The sequence below is a fragment of the Apium graveolens genome, chromosome 9 (genome assembly GCF_009905375.1).
Source record: "Apium graveolens cultivar Ventura chromosome 9, ASM990537v1, whole genome shotgun sequence".
Lineage (NCBI taxonomy): Eukaryota > Viridiplantae > Streptophyta > Magnoliopsida > Apiales > Apiaceae > Apium > Apium graveolens.
The window spans coordinates 179289278-179310580 of NC_133655.1; the positions used below are offsets into that span (position 1 = coordinate 179289278).

A 21303-nucleotide genomic window follows, 5' to 3' on the forward strand; every position below is an offset into this window, starting at 1 on the left:
ATACTTATTTAGAAATCTAAAAGGAATATACGCTGTAATATTGAAGACAAGAATGATACCATTGGTTACCATCCACATTTCACATGTATTCATCTTTCGAGCTTGTTCGATCATATCCCAATTGCGTCATATAACAACTTTAGAAGGTCTGCTGAAATGTCTTCGGAAACCAGCATTATAATGAATTCTTACTTGCTAAGTTTTGCGTCTTTAACATCGCACTTACACGTATAATACCTTAACAATTCGATCATAATGGCGTTCCTACCAGGTAACTTCGAGATTCCTCTTTTAATTTAGAATAACCACGTACCATTCAACATAACGATCCTTTTGTTAGTAATATTCTGCTTTTAGAGAGGTCTGGAAATCTTTTCAATCTTCTGCGATCACGCTCCGGCTTCGGTTAAATCAATGAATTCTTCGAACTCTGATAGTCCTAGTAATTGAATATATAGTTACTCCGTACGCTGATTCTGTTGTAAATTTTATCAAACAATACTTGCACTTTACTATTAGGAATAATCAACTTCTTCATAATCATAGGTTACTTCGTTCTCAAAATTAGCAATATTAAGTCTAAAACAGCATCCTTCCAGGTAATCCGGGCTTTCTAACAAACAATAAACTCAAATAGTAACTTGACAACCAATGTTTAAAAATTATTTTATTCGAAAGGCTTTTAGAAATTTGTAAAGGAAAATCTTTTTCGAAAACTTGTTTAAAAAGTTGGAAAATCACAAACCTGATTGTCCTTACTATATGTGTTGGTTGTTGTCCTTCCGACCTATAACAAGGTACCAAATTAAAGAAACAATCACATAAAGGCCCGCTCACTTCAATCTACCTTATCTCCTTCATCGTGTCCACTTACCTTCCTTAATCGACGAAAACTTCAATTGTGGTCGCACATTATCTTATTCGTAGCTTCACATCAAGGCTCACATACTGGTGATACTCCCGATATTATCATTGCAGTAGTTAAGTAGAATAGGCTATCCAATAGTCAACAAGTCTATTTCATAGAACAAAGTTTGCTCGTATCACATCACATCATTACTTTACATATCACATTTATCATAGCACCATCATTTAATTCCACAAAAATTCCAGATTTATACCTTTCTCTCTTACTCTTTCAAGATTCATCTAGTTCATCCCATAATTATTCAAGGGTGGCTTAGTCACTAAGGCTTCTTTTAACCCGATAACAGCTATCCTCTGAAACACTTAAATCTCCTCTCTAAACTTCTTCTCACCTTTATTTATATCTCAAGCGCTCACCATTTACTGTAGCTCTCAAATCCATCCTCGTAGGTACAATCGCTTCATAGGACAAGTTCTAGACTGGGGGTATAGAACAGGATGTAGGGTAAACTAAAGAGATACACTCACAGCCGAATGTCCAGTAAAACAAGAATAAACAGATGGAGGTTCTTGAATAGGTAATCTCGTATCAAGAGGTGGAAAATTAGCGTAGAATAGCTTGAAGAAGTACAACCGTTATAACAGAAGGTAATACCATTAATGTTGGTGGAGGAATAAGGTGCAAATCTAATCTGAGAAAAGATGACGATCCTCAAATGGAAAGCTCCAGATGATCAAATGACATCGGGAAATCAAGATCTGCCATTGCCGTTGTCTGGAAATCACGTCGCAAGTTAAGAATCCTGAATCGCAATATGAACCGTGCCGGAGACCTACTATACCATCGCACTCAACCTCACAACGTCTTATCTTTCTATTTTCTATTCCTATTCCTAACCCTCTACCCAATCCCGACAATCTAGGCTTGTTTCAGTGACTTATAACCTGTAGCTCTGATACCAACCCGTGGCACCCTCCAAACCCGGGTCAGAAGTTTGGGGTCCACAACACAAACACAATATATCAACCTGTATATGAAATATTAATTGCAATGACCCTGCTCTATGAAACCATGGATCGCAACAGGTTTAAGTATGAAAACAAGCCACAACCTTAACTTTTATTACAACGTACCAAATTTCCCTTTATTTAACTTACAACTGATAATAAAAGTATTCTTACAATTTGACTATCTCTCTACCCCATGAAGCTTCTGCTAGCTTAATCCAACTCAACTGAAACCTTAACCCGCATTTGGACTGAGAAACTTCACTATCATCCATATCCTTTTCAACTGTAACATATAAAAAAGATTCGCAAGAGTGAGCTAACTAGCTCAGCAAGCTATGATAACGATAACTGATGTTAAACAATGATCAAATGAAATGATTCAAAGGAATCAAGTTTCTTTTTAACTAATCATTAGAATTGGATATTCATTTTAAGTTTTAAGAACCAAGGTTAGGCTGCTGATCAGTCACGCACTAACCCCGAGCAAGCACACAGTACTGCTCTAGTTACTGGATCCAAGGCACACATTGGCCTAACTTGACCATTGGTATGGTCTGACCACGAATCTGGTCCACATATATAAAAACTATCCAATCCTAAAGTAATTCAATACGATAACAATGTGATTCAATAAAACAAGATCATAATCAATGATGGTTAAACATTTGCATAAAAATGTAAGGAAACTCATGGATATCTCAAGGGTATATCAGGGTATGTATAAGAAACGGTTTTTAGTTTGTATAAGGGTCAGGTATTTGACCAGTAATGATTTTTCAAGATATGGTTATTTGGTTATTAAGAATGATTGGAGTATAAAAGTTTCTGTATTTTCAAATCATTCTCTTTCAGTGGGTGTTTGGTAGTTATACCTTTGGGAAGTAGTATTATATTTATATGGTTTGGTGTCTGAGGATCAACAAAGGACGGATTACAAAGAATAAGGCTTATGGCTCAAGATCAAGAAAATCAGGGTTCAAGGTTAAATGGTTTGAAGCTCTTACAATATAAAACATGAGTTATTTTGTATAATATCGACATGTTATAAAACAGTTCGAAAACATTGGTAATATATATCTTGAAGAAAAGTTCAGAAATACTTGCCTTACAAGGCTTTACTACTATTACTGATCAACTCTGAGCCGACTCTGCTGCTCAGGCTCTAATGTCCAACCACTAGATCCCATTGTATTCGATTTCGACACTCAGGTCTTTCTGTTGAGACTCTACTGAGCTCGTCGACTGACCACTAAGTTATCTTTAGTCCATCGTTCACTTTCAAGTTCCCGGCTATAACCTACAGGGTCGAAATACCCTACGTTAGACATCTAGGTATGCTTGACATATCCTTGATACCAATTTAACGAATGATATTCAAACCCGACTCGTAATTATATACATTATTACAATACATGCATCAGTTAGGGTTCACGTTTTCGAAAATCGATTCGGCGTTCTTTTTCAGAAAGTATGTATACTTGTTATCGTATGAAATTAGGGTTATTGGTTTTGGCAAATCGTTTCACTACAATGTACAATTAGGTTTTGTATAAAACATACGTTTATGTATATACTTATACTCGCTCGACATCCCGATAATCCCCGGATAAGCTCCCGTGTTTTCGTAGTTCGATTTCCCGGAAATCGGGCAGCGTCTCCTTTGTTTATCGGACTACCCGTCGAAACAATTCGACGTCAACCAACAATAATCAAATTCACAACAATCACAATCCAACAATCCAATCACAATCCAATTATCTACCCAACTTTGATATAACATAAGATTTTCACTTCAAAAATTAATTCACGCACTAAATTTTATTTTAAAAATTTTAGGACTCAGATTACATCATCACAGTCCACTATCCGCTCGTAAAAACTCATCGCGGATGGCGGCAAAATCCATTGGTGCCCGATAAATTCGGGTGTCCAAATGAAATTCACCGATAAATTTTATTTTGTCCGCATAAAATATCGAATTTATTTCATTAAAATATTCAAATAGGTTCCTGCAAAATTTAAGAAACCCGAATCAAAATTGCATACAACCGGAATAGCAGGACAACAATCGGAAAACAATAATAGCAACATAGCCTTCGGTCCAATTAAACGATGCGTACATACATACACATGCGTGTATGTATGCAATCAACAAAAACTAAACTGGGAAAATCAGAAAGTACCAAGGCGGAGCCAGCAACGGAAACAATAACAGAAAAAGGAACAGGAGCAACTATGGTACCGGAACAACCGTGGGTTCGCCGGAAACCATGGCGGTAGCTCGGAGACAGGAAACAAGGAGAAAAATTAAAGAAAGAAAGAGGAGAGGGAGAGACTGCCATGAGAGAAACAGGGAAGCTAGAGAGAGAGTGGAACAAATCGAAGGGGAGGAGATGAGATCGCCGGGAAAGAAGAAAGAACAGGGCAGGGGTATATTATTATTTTGTTCTTTATTTATAAGGCATCACGTGTCCACGATTCTACTGAAACTACGACACGTATATTTTTGAGATAATCACGAAAGTCCTGAGACTCAATTTGCCGATATTTGATTTTTAAACGAATGATTTAAAGGCGATAATAAACCAAAAATTTACCAAACTAGTTTTAAAATTTTATAAAAATCCCGAAACTAATAAAATAAAATTTTCATAATTTTCAGAGCACTTTTGAAACGCAACTCGTATCTGCATTTCACAATTAGCGAACCAAACTGTATTTAAAACAAATTCAGAAAATTGCGAAAATAGTCTTAAAATACTACAAATATCCCGAAGTTTATAAAAACATAAATTTTGAAATTTTTAAACAATTTCTAAAACGCAACTTGTACCCGCTTTTATCAATTAAACGAATCGACACGCGGGTGAAACTGACTTCGAAAATTCCCAAAATAATTTTAAAATTCTCAAAATAATACGCACTTAATAAAATATTAGTTTCATGATTTTTGAAGATTTCCATAATTAAATATGGATTTTACCACTAAACACACTCAGAAAATCATTTATAATTAACGAAGTATTGATTTCTCAATTTTATAAAATCCTAAAAATAGTTAGTGTAATTATAAAATCAAAAAACAATTTTAGAGATACTTCAAATATATAAATAAATTTGCATTAAATCCACTTTAAAAGTGAAACAATTCAATACAGTCCATTAATTAATCATGCGGACAACCCAATACATCATAAATCACATCTAGATAATAATCAAACAACACATAGCGGTCAAAACTAATACACATATTTATTTAATTAATAATTTCCATGATAATCACCTATTTATATAATTCAAAAACACACGAGTCGTTATATTTGGCTTCATGAAATGAGGTAAATTGAGTTTAGGAATTGGTAGACTATCCCAGTCTATTGGCTCATCCTTTGGAATGATAGGTTTACCATGGAAATTCTTGGATGGATTTATCTTAAATTCTTCATGTGCCACAGAGGGCATGGATGTTTGAGTTGTTGCAGAAGTAGACTTTTTGGGAAACTGATCTTCCAATTCCTCTTCATCAAAGTTTACTTTTCTCTTGGAATAAAGTTTGTATCTAACCCTTCTTTTCTGCTATGGTTCTTCTTGTATTTTCAGATCCTTAGATCCAGTGGTTTCAGATGGTTGTTCAGGAATTTATTGTATGGGTTTCACAGCTTGCAACTTGGCCAAGATAGCAGCTTGCTCCTTCTTTTGTTTAAGCTTTTAGTATCTAGAACAACTTGCTTCTTTTTTTGCTTCAATCTTTCTTTTCTTCTCTTTTTGCTTTAGCAAATTGAGGGTGTCCAGCCACCACACAAATTTCCTTACCATTTCTGAAAACCTTGGCAATTCTCCTTTTTAGAGCTGAATCTGGAGGATCTTTGTAGAATTCTATAGACCCGGCCAACAGCTTCTTCTCATCAGGCTTTGGTTCTCATACACTGTGTCCAAAGGGTTCTTGAGTGAAGACTTTGGGTAGTTCACCTTTGGCTTCATGATTAGTTCTGCCTTTGGGGATTTGATGCAAGATGTTTGGCCTCTCTCTAGATAGTTCATGCTCATATCATTCACAGAAATTTGCCTGACTTGAGAGTGATGAATGACTGATTTTTCTGGCTTCTTTGCTAGACCAAATTTCTTTTGATTATCCTCATCAATTTTCTCCCAGATGATTGGACTAAACTGCTTCTTCTCAGCTGCTCTCAAAGTGGCTTCTGCTTCATTTATCAGATCAATGCTATCTTTAGCAGGTGGCTTTATGAAAGCAATTGTTGGCACAGTTGCTTTACTCACTTGAATGTTAAGCACTTTTTGCTCCCCCTCGCTCCTAGAACTCTCTTTCTCCCTCTTTTTGTTATCAGCAAGTTGAGTAGAGGAGGAGGTCTGTGCAGCCACCAGTTTCTGAAGCAAGTCTATTTATTGAGCTTGGTGTAGATTGATTGCTGTAAGAGAAGCTTTCATAGAAACCATTTTTTTGTCCAAGGAATCCACCTTGGTTGCAAGATCAGAGTTTTTCCTGAGCTGTCTTTTGATGTCAAGCATTGTGGCTTCTGGAAGTTTAGCTTCCAACTTGTTAGAGATGTCTTTCTTAAGTTGATCAACTTCATTTTTGATGAGGGAGACATTTTAACTTTGTTGGTAGCCAGAGATTTGCTGTAGTTGGAGAGAAGCAAGATGTGCTTGCAGAAGCTTTTTAGTGGTAGCATTTGTGGTTGATTGAAGTACAGATTGTGTTTGGCTGATAAGTTGGACGAGTATGGTCTTGAAATGTTGATCATCACAGTTCTTGGAGAAGGCCCATGACGACATGCTTGATCTGGAACTAGGGCCTACTTCTCCCCCTATGTCCAATGGCTCTTCTTCACTTTCTCCACCCTCACCTCCAAAGAATTCTTCTGAGCCACCAGTCTCATAATCAATATCACCAGCTGTTGAGGGCAAAGCTGGGATGGCATCCTTAGCTCTTTGCATGGACTGTGTGGTGTGCACCAAATTGAGCATTCTTTCTGCATTGTCATTGCCCTGTCCAGCTAGAAGTTGATATGCTGGAACAGGGAGAGTAAATTTCTCAGCATCCAAGGAGGTAGAATCTATAACAGCTTGAGTTTGCTGAGATAGTCCCTCCCCGTCTGCATCTTGGACATTCATTAACTCACTTACAATGACTCCCTTATATCTCCAGTACCTGCATTTCTCTCATTTTCTCTCTTTTCTTGCATCAAGGTCTCACCTTGGCTCCCCACCCTCACCTTCACCATCTAAGGTGGGACTCCTCACACTCACTTTTGCCAGTCCGAAAGAAATGGACTACCATTGGATCACTCTTTTCCTCTCCTTTTTCCTGGGAGCAACCCAGACTCTCACTCAAGTCACCACCTTCCCTCAATCCTAATAGTGATTGCACAATTACTAAGTCATCTGCATTTGTAACTATAGTTGAACTTTGGAGTTGTGCAAGACACCCGATGGATGAGAAATATCCATCGGGTTAGTAATTTGACTATCCGACAGATGACTGCTTAGGCACATCCGTCGGGATACAATCACTACTCGAAGGATGAACAATATCCATCGAGTGAGTAGAAATGAATGAGTGTGGAGTGGAGACTATTGTAGACTCTGTGCAGATTGATGAAAATTTTGGTACAAATGTCTCAACAGTCTCAGAAAGAAATGGCAAGTGAGCCAACAAATCATCTAAAAGATGATGCTCACTTGCATGAATTTTTGGCTTCTCCAACAGAGTTAAAGATGGAGAATATGGTTGAGATATTTGAATCATGTCAACATCCAAAGAGTGTGTGGGAGATTTTGGTGTTTGAGGTATTTCAATTTGTATAGATTTTGGTTGTGACTCCATATTTGTTGGAGTCACATCAATTTGACTTTGAGATGGTGCAGTGACTGGGTCTTTAGCTCCAGTTTGCACTATGTGTGTACCCTGTGCATCCCCAAGTGTTTTAGTTTCTTCTTTCTTGTGTAAGTTTGTGGTGAACTTGTGTCCCTACCCCTTTTATTCTGTGCTCCTGGTTGAGAGCTTGTTTCAATAGTTACATCCTTTTGGGAGGATGAAACTAGAATTGAGCTTTTGTCCTTATTAACAACCACAGTTTGTTGGGAAACTGTGGTGTGGCTAGGTTTAAGTACACTATGCTCACCATGCTTATTCTTAGGGCTTCTTTGATTTTCATCCTGTCCCTCACCTGTCTTTCCCACCTTCACACTCCCCCTTTGTGTTTAGTGGATTTTACAACTGACATTTTTTTAGAGACGCTAGAGGGGGCTTTCTTTGTCTTATTTTTGAAACTTTGGTTTTGGTAGCTTGGGTAGGCACCTGTCTGGTCATTGACATGGATGCCACTGCTACACTAGAAGGCAAAGAAATGTTGAGGTGGAAAAGTAGAGACAGTTGAAATTACCTCACTTACCTGAGGTGCCTCCATTACTGGAAAGTAGAAGAGTGGCACCTCTTTGTGGTGATCCCTCTATTGAGATCTACAATAATTCTTCTTTCTTGAGCCCAACAATTTAACTTGTTGGTTGGGTTCTCAATTACAATGTCCTCACAGAGGTGGTCAGCAAGCATCATGAAAATCTAGCATAATAAACACTCTTACCCCTCTTATTAAGCTCCCCCTAACTTAAACCCCAACTCAAACAGGACTAGATCACTAAAATTGAAGTGTTTATCAGTTACTAGCATGTAAAAACATGTTGAGCATGGAGATATTAATAGAATCAAAATTGCTAATTATATCAGAAAATACTTTAGTAACTACATCACACAGGTAACTCCATTCTTTCCTAAGACCCAATCTCCTAATTTCACTTAATTTGGAGATGGTGAGTGCATAACCATGAAGTTTAACATGTTAACAATATCAGTGTCTGTATGTGTGGTAGTGACAGTATTATCAGGAATCCTAAAGCATGCTTTAATAATGTCCTATTAACATAAATTCCTTACGTTTAATAGTGAAAGTGATGGTCTTGTCAGTTGAGTTGTACACCGCAGTTGTCCATATTTCCTCCATAATCTCACAGTAGATAGTGGGAGACTCTAGCATGGCATAATTGAGCTTACAGCCTTGCACACAATCCATCATTTTATGGTAGTCGTCAGACTGTTGAATCTCCTTATTCACCAGAGCTGTGAAATTGTTCTTCTCATAAATAAAGCCAGTTTGAGACATGATTTTGACGACTGGTGCCATTGTTAAAGAGTAAAAATTGCAGAAAGAGAGAGGGTAATTGCTTTTGAGAAAGAAAGAAGTTAGAGCAGATGAATTGAGAATGATAAAAGAAAAGTAATGAAAATGAATTTTGCTTTTATACTCTCTCAAAAATAAACTGACAAAGGTAAAAAAGAACCAATCAAATTTGCCCAAATAGCCGTTTAAATTAAAATAAACTGTCAAATTCTATCAACCATCCGTAAAAATATACTTAAAACTGTAAGTAAACTCGATGGATGATGTTCAGAGAATTAACGGCCATGATTTGGACAACTCGACGGATGAGGATAAAACATTTGATCCGTCGGGTTATTGAAATAATCCAGAAAAGTAATTGATTTTTAGATATTCTATTCCGACAGATGATCAAACTCGATGGATAATGATCATCCGTCGGGATGTAAATTTTGACTTAGCCAAAATTTCATCCAAGGCAGAAAAATCAATTAAATTTCTGGCTGCATTAAACTTGCAAAAATATCTGAAATAATACAAGAATAATTAAGCATACCTAACTCACTTACCAACCTTGAAAAGGTGGATTCATCCAGTGGCTTGGTAAATATATCTGCAAGTTGTTTTTCACTTGGAACAAAATGTAGTTCCACGGTACCATTCATTACATGTTCCCTAATGAAATGATACTTGATGTCTATGTGCTTTATTCTTGAATGCTGTACTGGATTCTCAGTATTGGCAATTGCACTTATGTTATTACAGAAAATAGGAATTCTTTCCACTTGTAGACCATTGTCTAGCAATTGGTTTTTCATCCACAAGATCTGTGCACAGCAACTACCAACAGCAATATATTCAGCTTCTACTATAGAAGTAGAAACTAAATTTTGTTTTTTACTGAACCAGAACACTAGCTTGTTTCCTAGAAATTGACAGGTTCCTGTTGTACTTTTTATCAATTCTACAACCTGCATAATCTGCATCTGAATAACCAGTTAGATCAAAACCAGAATCTCTGGGGTACCTGTTATTCCCAGTGGACTAACAATGAGATTTACAGAAGGGGGGTTGAATGTAAATCTCAAAACTTTTTCAAGTTTTGAGCAGTTTCTAAGGCTAAGTGTTTAAGTGAACAAATGTGTGTGAATTGCTTGAAGCTGATACAGACAGATATATATTCAAACACAAATGTAAAGAACACAAAGAACTTAAAAACTTTTCTGGTGGATTTGTTGTTCCACCAGAGATGTGTTATTTCAGAAAATCTGTGATTCAAAGAATTAAATCACAGTTGCTTCCTAGTACAAACTAGATGATTTTCTCTCTTGATATTTCTAAACAGCTCAGGAAAATTCATATCTAATTACTAGCTGCTACTTGGTTTATATAACACCAAGTTTACAAGTGAAGACAAAACTGTAAAATACAATTGAAAGGATTCTTCACATGTATCTTCTTCATTTCTCTATCCAATGCAATCTAGGATAATCTGTGAATCTTTGAATACTTCCTTGTTTGCATCAGAATGGGAATGCTGCATTTCTTGATTCCTCCTAGAGGCTTCCACATTCCAGTTTGTCTCTGTCAACCCATGTGCCTCTGTCAGCTTGTGAATTGTCACTATCAACTGCTAATGAACCAAGCATCCGTTGAAGCTTTCATCCGTTGATGCCTTATCCATTGAGGCTTTATCCGTTGAAGCTTTATCCGTTGATGCATTATCAGTTGAAGTCTTTATCCGTTGAAGCACTTATCCGTTGAAGGTCTTCAATATCCGTTGATACTTCTTCACTTATACAAAATTACAAGGCATGAAATATTTACAATTAGCCCTCCTATTTTATATATTAGTAGTCAACATGACTGATAATTTCCTACAACATCTAAGAATTACAACTTGAAACCAGAGAATGAAATGTGCTACAATACTAAACTATTGCTAAGTAAAGCTACTCCTTCAACGGATAGCCAAGATGGTCTTATCCGTTGAGGCTACAACACTAGATTCTACTTAAGTGTTTTGTTTAACTTATCATCAAACTGATACACATATTCCTAACAATCTCCCCCTATTTATGTCTACTAGAACTGTAGGCATAAATTTGGGTTTAGCTTGATGATAACAAAACACTTGACAAATATATTAACTGTAATAAAGCAGAAATTCAAAAGTGCTACAAAAATGTGTATGCTGAGATGGAATTGAAGAGTTACATTATTTCCAAGGGTGCTCCTTTAGCCTGAGCAATTACTTCTTTTCCTTTGATCCCTGTTTTCTTTCCTAGCCTCCTGTCATTCTCCTCTATTTGAAGTTGAAGTTGTCTGTAGAATTCAGCTTCATCTTCTTCATTGATGTCCAACTTAGATTGCATATCCTTGAGAGTTTCATTACTGGCAATCTTGAGCTGATCTTCAATTCTGAAAAATCTTCTGACCTTTGTTGTCTCTGAACTCCATCAACCAATGAGGTGATTTGTGAATTGTAATTCCTCTTTCTTGAATGAGTAAAGTTCTAGGCAAAGCATTGGGCTCCCTCCAAGTTTTCCTTATGTTGGCAATCTTGTTGAGAATCTCAGTCTTGGCAGTCCTGGTAAAGCCAGAATCCTTTGTATGGCTGAGTAGACTCTAATCAAGGTAGAGTAGCCTTCATTCAGAATTCTGTAAAGAGGCCAGGTTCTTTCCCCATCTCCTTTGTATTTGAACACTAGTCTTTCTGGTAGCTGTCTGTAGGCAGCTATTCCCCTTACTTCCTCCAGCTCATCCAGATAGAGTTCAATGTCTGAAAATTCTTTTATGTCACAGATGTGAACATAATCATCTTTAGAGGCTTGAGGTTTAGGCTTAGGCTTCTGTGTGAATTTAATTGAGGCTCTAGAGGGTGTGGATTTGATTCTTCTTTTCTGCTTCTTTGATGGTGGAGAAAGGTTAGGGAAGGTGGGCAATTTGATGGTGTCCCAATCATTGGTTTCCTCATTGGGAATGATTGTTTCACCATGAATGTTCATGAAGGGGTCAGGCACAATGGGTTCAGGAATAGAGGGGTAGTGGTTTGGATATTGAATTGGGTTCTTATCAGTCTTATCTACCATTTTCTCTTTGCATTGACCTTCTTTCTGTTCCCTTTCTGCCATTCTTCTCTTCCCTTACTTCTTTCCTCCATCTCAGTACCAACCATGATCCCCCATAGCTTCATCTTCACTTTTGTCCTTCAATTTTCTTTCTGTTCTTCAGCCTGACTTGACTTTAACTGTTTTTCAAGCTTTGCTTGTGCTCTTTTGTCAGCCGTTAGCTGTTTGGATTCTTCCTTCAACCTTCTGGTTTCTTCCCTCTTGGCTATTGAGAATTTGCGATGTCCTTGCATCACACATATGCTCTTTCCCTCTCTGAAGATAATAGCCATGTTTCTCCTTACGCCACATCCATGGTCTCTTTGAGATATGAGATACTTCTACCCAAAAGCTTGTCCTCATCAGCCTTTGGAAGAGGAAAATCCACTTCTTTCAGAGGATTCTTTGTAGAGTCCTTATTGGATCTGTTGTGGGCTTGAGGACCATAGGTTTCAAATCCTTGGAAGAAGTCTCTCCAACCTTATTCCTCCCTACTGGCTTGAGTTCCATAATAATTGATTCCACTTTGTTGCTGTGCTTCACAGATTGTGATTGAGAAGTTGTAGAACCAAATATTTGTTGCATCTTTTCATCAATCTTCTTCTTTTGCTCTTTGACTTGCAATTCAGCTGCTCCTATCTGGATTAGATCAATTCCATCAAGCTTTCCTTTGATTTGAATAATTGGAGAAGTGGTGATGACAGGAACTAGCACTTGAGAAATTTGAACTGTTGTTAATGGCTCTCCTTCCCCTTTCCCTTTATTCTCCCCTTTTTGTTATCATCAAGGTAGGAGTCAAGCCTTGTGCATTGGCCAGCTGCATGAGTAGATTTATTTGAGTTTGTTGATTCTGAAGAATTGTGACCATAGAATCTTTCAATGATTTGAACCCTGTTTTCCAATCTGGCCAGTCTCTTGTCAGCATCAGATTCTTTCCTCAGTCTCCCCAACAAATCTTGCATAGTACCATAAGGTATGACTGAATCCAACTTCTCAACATTGTAGGATTTCAGATCAGCAATGTCATGTTTGAGCTCATCCACACTTAGATTTTGTTGGAAATGCTGCAACTGCAAGAGATGCAGAGATTCCAGATGAGCTTGAAGAATTGCCTTGGTACCAGCATCTGTAGTCTCCTGAAGGGCCTGCTGAATTGTCATGACTTGTCTAATCAAAGTGACACTAAACTCTCTTGGTGTTGATGCTTTTGCCCATGCCTCATTCAGGAAGATCAGGAACAGAACTTGGGCCTGCTACTCCCCCTAAGTTCATGCTCTCATTCAAAGAATTAGAGTCATCATCATTAGAAATCACTCCAAATTCTTCAGATGGCTCACCAGCTTGAGAAGGCAGCCTGTTAACAGCAGCTTTGTCTCTGAGAAGAGATTCTGAAGTGTGACAATGTGTAATGTCTGTTCTGCCTCCACATTGCCCTGAGCAGCCAATAATTGATAGGCTGAAACAGGATGAGTAAAGTGTCAGCATCCAAGGAAATGTTATCAATTGCAGCTTTGAAATGTTGCTGAAATTGTCTTTCCTTTTCTGCATCATCCACTTTCATTGACTCACTAGCAATGGCTGGATCCACCCTTATAGATTATGTACCTGACTTTCTCTCTTTTCTCTATTTTCTTGCATCAGAGGGCTCCCCCTGGCTCACACACACCCTCACCCTCACCTTCTAAGGTGGCACTCCCCTCACTCACTTTTGCCATGCTGGAAGAAATAGCATGCATATGGTGACTCTCAGCCTCTCCTTTTGCCTGGGAGCAACCCAGCCTCTCACTCAAAAGATCACTCCCTTCCCTCAAACCTAAAAGTGATTGTACAGTAGCCATGTCCTCTACAGTTGGTATTGTTTCTGTTATGTGTGTAGAGACCATCAACGGATAGGGAGTATCCGTTGAAGTGGAAACTGATGGTATCAACGGATAACTGCTGTTAAGCTTATCCGTTTGAAGAACAACCACTTGTCAACGGATGAGAGATATCCGTTGAAGAAGGAAAAGATGTAGATATAGAAAGTGACATAATTGTTGAATCTGTGGGAATTGATTTTAAGTGAGGTAACACAGATTCTTCAACTACATCTGAAAGAATTGGCTGCTGATCCAACAAATCATCTAAAAGATGATGATCATCAGGTTTTGAGTGGGGCTCCTCCCTGAGTTTTAATGAGGGAGAATCAGGAATTGATGTGAATATCATATCCACATACAGAGAGGGTGATGGAGAGTTTGATGATTGGTGTGTTTCTATTATGAGAGAATGGGGCGGTGATTCCACATTTTTTGGAACCACATCAAGCTGAATTTGTGAAGGCTCGGATACAGGTGGATGTATCTGTGCTGTGTGTGTCCCTTGTGTGGAAACTAGGGTCTTGGCCTTCTTCTTCCTTGAAAAGGCTTTAATTGGTGAATGTGTGGCTTTAGTGTCCCTCCCTCTTTTGTTCTGTATCCCTGGTTGGGGACTATTTTCAATAGTTACATGCTTTTGGGAGGATGCAACTAGGGATGTGTTGGACTCCTTTTGAACCACCACAGTCTTTTGAGAGACTGTGGCTTGGCTGGCCTGGGTACCACTCACCTCTCCCACCTTATCCTGGGGGGTTTCTTGATTTTCACCCCTCCCCTCACCACTCACACCATGTTCACTCCCTTCAGGGTTTATGGTAGTTGTTACAACTGTTGTCTTTTGAGAAACACAGAGGTAGGTTTCTTTGACTTGAGTTTTGAAACTTTGGTTTTGGTGGCTTTGGCAGGAACCTGTTTGGACAAAGACACAGATTTCATGGCCACACTAGAGTGCAAAGAAACAATGGGGTTGGAAATAGTAGGAGTTATAGAAGTGTTTACCTCACTTACCTGTGGTGCATTCATGATTGGCAAGTATACCAATGGCACCTGGCTGTTGAGGTTCATTCTCAAAAGGTCTGCAAGGACCCTTTTCTCTTGTGCCCAGCATTTGAGTTTATTATTCTCATTTGATATAACCAAACCTTCAGCAACATGGTTAGCCAATAACATAAAGAATCTAGCATAGTAGATGTTATGTGGTCTATTAGCTTTGTTACCTAATCTGGATCCTAATTCTAGCATAACACAGTTGCTAAAATTAAAGTACCTATAAGAAACTAGCATATAGAGCATATTAACAAGAGATGAAGTTATGGCATCAAAATTGCTAATCTTCCAGAGAAAACTTTAATGAAGGCATCTCCAAGAAAACACCATTCTTTCCTAAGGCCTTTCCTTCTAATACTACCTAAACTAGCAGAATCAAAAGCATAGCCTATGGAATCTAGCATAGCAGATACATCTTTATCAGTGTGTGGTGTCATGGCATTATTCTCAGGCAACTTAAAGCAAGACTGTATATCATCACAGTTAATGCAATAATCCTTACCTTTGAGAGAGAAGGCAATAGTCATATCTGTGGAGTTGAACTCTGCAGTTGTCCAAATCTCCTCAATCACCTCACAGTAGATGGTTGGGGCTTCCAGCATTGCATAGCTTAGTTTGTAGTTTTTGATGAAGTCCATCATCTTGTGACAATCAGAATGGGCTTCATTCTTTTCAACCAAGGCTACGAAATTATTCTTTTCATAAACAAATCCTGTTTGAGACATAATTTTGACTACTGGTGCCATTGTTGTGAGTAGAGGTTGCAGAGAAAAACTTGAGAATTTTTGGGAGAGAAGGAGAATAAGAATTGCAAGAAAGCGTAAAGTGAAAATAAGAGTTCAATTGGGCTTTTATACTTTCTTGAATTAAAACGTAAATAAAATGATTAAATGATACTTTTAAGTAAGTTACAGCCGTTCAAGAATAAATAAAACTGTAGAAATTCTGAAAACTACCTTAAATACAAAGACATACAACACTGTATATCTGTATCAACGGTTGAGTAAAAGAATCAACAGTTGTGACTCACTTATAGTAACTGATGTGACACTTCAACGGATAAGGTAAATAGTTATCCGTTGATGATCAACACCATTTTATCCGTTGAAGGATAAAATTACCAGAAATTTATTTGTCTTTCAACGGATAATGAACATCCGTTGATAGAACAATTTTGGCTTTCAACGGATAGGGAATATCCGTTGATAGGATAAGTCTTACTTAAAGCCAACTTTGTTCTTGCAGCAAATTCATTTCAGGCTTCAAGGCAGATTATATAGATGACATAAATTATGAATAATTAAGCATACCTAAATCACTTACTAATCTTGTAAATGTTGATTCATTAAGTGGCTTGGTAAATATGTCTGCAATCTGCTTTTCACTTGGAACAAAATGAAGTTCACTGTACCTTTCATCACATGTTCCCTAATGAAGTGGTACTTGATATCAATGTGCTTGGTTCTTGAGTGCTGCACTGGATTTTCAGTAATGGCAATGGCACTTGTGTTGTCACAGAATATTGGAATTTTGTCATCAGTCAGACCATAGTCAAATAGTTGATTCCTCATCCATAATATCTGTGCACAGCAACTACCAGCAGCAATGTACTCAGCTACAGCTGTTGATGTAGAAACAGAGTTTGCTTCTTGCTGAACCATGACACAAGCTTGTTCCCTAGAAATTGACAGGTGCCGGTTGTGCTTTTCCTGTCTATTTTGCAGCCTGCATAATCTGCATCTGAGTAGCCATTAGATCAAAACCAGACTCTCTAGGGTACCAAATTCCTAGATTTGAGTCCCTTTGAGATATTTGAAAACTCTTTTAATAGCCACTAAGTGAGATTCTTTAGGGTCAGCCTAAAATCTAGCACAAAGACATGTAGAAAACATTATATCAGGTCTACTAGCAGTTAAATATAAAAGGAAGCCAACCATGCCTCTATAATTTGAAATATCCACAGACTTTTCAGTCTTGTTTAATTCAAGCTTAGTGGCAGTGGCCATGGGAGTTTTTGCAGGTGAACAATCCATTAAGTCAAACTTCTTTAAAAGATCATAAATATATTTAGTTTGAATAATGAAAATTCCACACTAACTTGTTTAACTTGTAAACCAAGAAAAGTAAGTTAGCTCTCCCATCATGCTCATTTCATATTTACTTTGCATTAACTTAGCAAACTTTTTACAAAGCTTATCATCTATAGATCCAAATATAATATCATCTACATAAATTTGAACAAGTATTTTAGAGCCATTAACATTTCTAAAGAAGAGAGTTTTGTCAACAGTACCTCTTGTGAAGTGATTATCTCGAAGGAATTTTGACAAGGTCTCATACCAGGCTCTAGGTGCTTGCTTTAGTCCATAGAGTGCTTTCAACAGATAATACACATAGTCTGGAAAATTTGGATCTTCAAATCCTGGAGGTTGGCTTACATAAACTTCTTCCTCTAATTCCCCATTTAGAAATGCACTCTTGACATCCATTTGATAGACTTTGAAATTGGCATTAGCTGCATAGGCTAGAAAGATTCTGATGGCTTCAAGTCTGGCAACTGGAGCAAATGTTTCATCAAAATCAATTCCCTATTGTTGAGAATAGCCTTTAGCAACCAATCTGGCTTTATTCCTTATGACAATGCCATTTTCATCCATCTTGTTTCTGAATACCCATTTTGTGTCAATAGAACTCTTATTCTTTGGCTTGGGTACCAGCTTCCATACTTTGTTCTCTCAAATTGGTTTAGCTCTTCTTGCATTGCTAAAATCCAATCTGGATCCAATAGAGCTTCTTCCACTCTCTTAGGTTCCTCCTGTGATAGAAAGCTACTATACAGACATTCATCTTGAGTGGCCCTTCTAGTTTGCACTTTAGATGTAGCATCACCAATGATCAGTTCAAAAGGGTGATTCTTGGTCCATTTCCTTTGAGGTGGTAGATTAGCTCTAGATGAGGTTGCCTCAGTATTGTCATGATGTGAAATAGAATGTTGATTGGTTGAAACTCCCCCTGAGTTGCTGATCATTTGAAAGGAATTGGGAGCTCTATCAACTGATGAAGTGAATTGATTATCCGTTGACAGACTGTGATCAACGGATGCTTCATTATGAACTTCAACGGATGATGCACTTTGTCTTTCAACGGATGCTGCATTGCTTCTTTCAACGGAAGCTGAATTATGACTTTCGACGGATGCAGCATTCTGTGCATTATCCAAAGGCAGATTCTGAATTTTTCTTGAGATGCCTTCTTCATCATTCTCATCTTCACCATCATCACAATATATCTCAATATTGTCAAATTTGAGTCCTTCATGATGTCCTTCATCTGTTAGTCCATCAATCTTTTATCATCAAACACAACATGTACAGATTCCATGACAATGTTGGTTCTTAGATTGTAGACCCTATATGATTTTCCAGCAGAATAACCAACAAATATTCCTTCATCAGCCTTTGCATCAAACTTCCCTTTCTGATCAGATTGATTCCTTAAGATGTAGCATTTGCAACCAAAGACATGTAGAAAGTTTAAAGTTGGTTTTCTTCTCTTGAATATTGATAGGGAGTCATGCCTTTTGCTTGATTGATTAGAGAAATGTTCTGAGTGTAACATGCACAGTTAACAGCCTCAGCCCAAAAATAAGTTGGGAGTTTTGACTCTTCAAGCATTGTCCTTGCAGCTTCAATTAGTGATATGTTCTTCCTTTCCACCACACCATTTTGTTGTGGAGTCCTTGGAGCTGAGAAACTCATGCATGATCCCACTTTCTTCACAGAAACAACTTCATGGTTGAATTCTTGAACTCAGTTCTATTGTCACTCCTAATATTCCTTACATTGAAATCAGAATGATTGTTGACTTGCTTGATATGATTGATGATGATTTCACTAGCTTCATCCTTTGATCCAAGAAAATAAACCCATGAAAACTTTGAGAAATCATCTACAATCACTAGGCAATATCTTTTCCTTGAAATTGACAATACATTGACTGGTCCAAAAAGATCCATGTGTAAAAGTTGTAGTGGTTCATCAATTGCAGATTCAAGCTTCTTACTGAATGATACTTTCTTTTGCTTTCCTTCTGACAAGCATCACACAGTCCATCCCTTGTGAATTCCACTAGAGGCATTCCTCTAACTAAGTCCTTTTTGACTAGATCATTCATTGTCTTGAAATTCAAATGGGACAGCTTCTTGTGCCATAGCCAACTTTCAACTGGACTTGCTTTGCTGAGAAGACAAGTAATGGATTCTGCATCTGTAGAGTTGAAATCAGCTAACACTACTAAAAATATGGGATCAGACATCGGTTCTGAACCGATGTTAAAAAAAACTGAACCGATGTCTTCGCGTGTGATGTTAAATGTCATCAGGCTTTGACATCGGTTCACAGCCGATGTCTATTACAGTGCTATACATCGGTTTTAAGAATAATTCTGATGTCTTTGCAACAAATTTCAGCTTATATTACAGTATTTCTAGGTGAATATGAGTATATTATGGGGAGCCAAATCAGATCTAATGCCCATTTCCATCATATCATGACGGGCTGCCGCACTATCCTTTGTCTTATGGCGCATATTTAGTAATGTGCCAATCAGACTATCACATACATTCTTCTCGACATGCATGACATCAATACAGTGCCTAACATGGTGAAATTTCCAGTATTCTAACTCAAAAAATACTGACTTTTTCTTCCATGGACTTGCAACCTTCTTTGCCTTCTTCAATTTCTTCCCAAATTCAAATTTGATTTGTTCTTGCTCTGCTAACACTTCTTCTCCGGATAGGGTTCGACGCGGCTGCCCAAACTCTTGTTGTCCATTAAAAGCAGCCTTCTGCCTTCTATAAGGATGATGTAGAGGCAAATATCGACGATGCCCTTGGTAGCACATTTTCCTACTATGAGTCAAATATTTAGCTACGGTGTCATCTCCACAAACTGGACAACACTTATAACCCTTATTAACGCAGCCAGATAAATTTTCGTAAGCAGGGAAGTCATTTATCATCCACATTAAAACTGCTTTTAAAGTGAAAAATGATTTGTTATACGCGTCATACATATTTGGTTCCCCTTCCTTCCAAAGCTTTTTTAAATCAATCATCGGTTGTAAGTAGATGTCGATGTTATTACCAGGCTCATGCGGGCCAGGGACCAATATCGACAACATCATAAATTTTTTTTTCATACATAACCAGGGAGGAAGATTGTAAGTCACCAATATGACTGGCCAGCAACTATATCTATTAGATAGGCCATTATTGTGCGGGTTTACACCATCCTCCGATAAAGCCAAGCGAAGGTTTCTCGGTTCACTACCAAAGGATGGCCACCTATAATCTATATTTTTCCAAGATGGAGAGTCGGCTGGATGTCGCATTTTACCATCTTGTGTCCGCTGTTGCGCATGCCAACACATTAGTTCAGCGGTGGAAGGAGATTTAAACATACGTTTAAATCTAGGAATTATTGGAAAATACCACATGACTTTTGCTGGAAGATTAATCCTCTCTTCACCTTTCTTTGTCAACTTCCACCGAGAAAGTCGACACTTAGGACACTTGGTTGCATCAGCATGTACACCCCTGTACAGTACACAGTCATTCGGACATGAATGGAACTTTATATACTCTAGACCTAAATTGGAGAGGTTTTTTTTTGCTTCATATGCATTACTAGGTAACACATTATCTTTGGGAAGTAGAGACCCAACAGAAGAAAGGAGGTCAGTGAAGGCACTATCGGTAATACCAAACCTAGATTTCCAGTTATGCAACTTCAACATCGACTCTAACTTAGTACAGTCACTACCCTCATATAGAGGTTGCTCAGCATCGGCTACGAACCTCCTAAACTGATATGAATCATTATCATTGACTCGAGTTATATGCCGCTTCACAAACATCGACAGTTTCCGAAGCAGCGACATGCTCCTGATCTTGCTCTGACGCTTCATCAGAGGCTTGCTCAAGAGGTGGGTCTGGAGCTTGCTCTTCAGGTGGACAACTAGCACTTGAAGATTTAGGACCCGTAGAAGCAGTCTCCCCGTGCCAAACCCAATGCACATAACCTAGACAAAAGCCATTGTCATAGATATGGCCCCTGATTGTTTTTATAGAGAATTTTTTAAAATTGGCGCATCGTCCACAAGGGCAAGGAATTTTGTTACGATCTTCAGAATTTTCTTCAGCATATATCAAGAAGTTTTCCACCCCCATTTCAA

At 37.9% G+C, this 21303-nt stretch overlaps 1 protein-coding gene across 1 annotated transcript; it reads right to left on the bottom strand.

Moving 5' to 3' along the window:
* Window positions 1-19551: 19551 nt before the first annotated feature.
* LOC141685758 (uncharacterized) lies at window positions 19552-21009 on the bottom strand. The gene has a single exon (XM_074490843.1). It carries the CDS (start codon window positions 21007-21009, stop codon window positions 19552-19554), a length of 1458 nt encoding a protein of 485 aa, XP_074346944.1.
* Between the last annotated feature and the right edge of the window lie 294 nt (window positions 21010-21303).

Coding starts and splice junctions, on each gene's coding strand:
- LOC141685758 (XM_074490843.1), bottom strand. CDS start 21,009: ATGTCGCTGCTTCGGAAACTGTCGATGTTTGTGAAGCGGCATATAACT.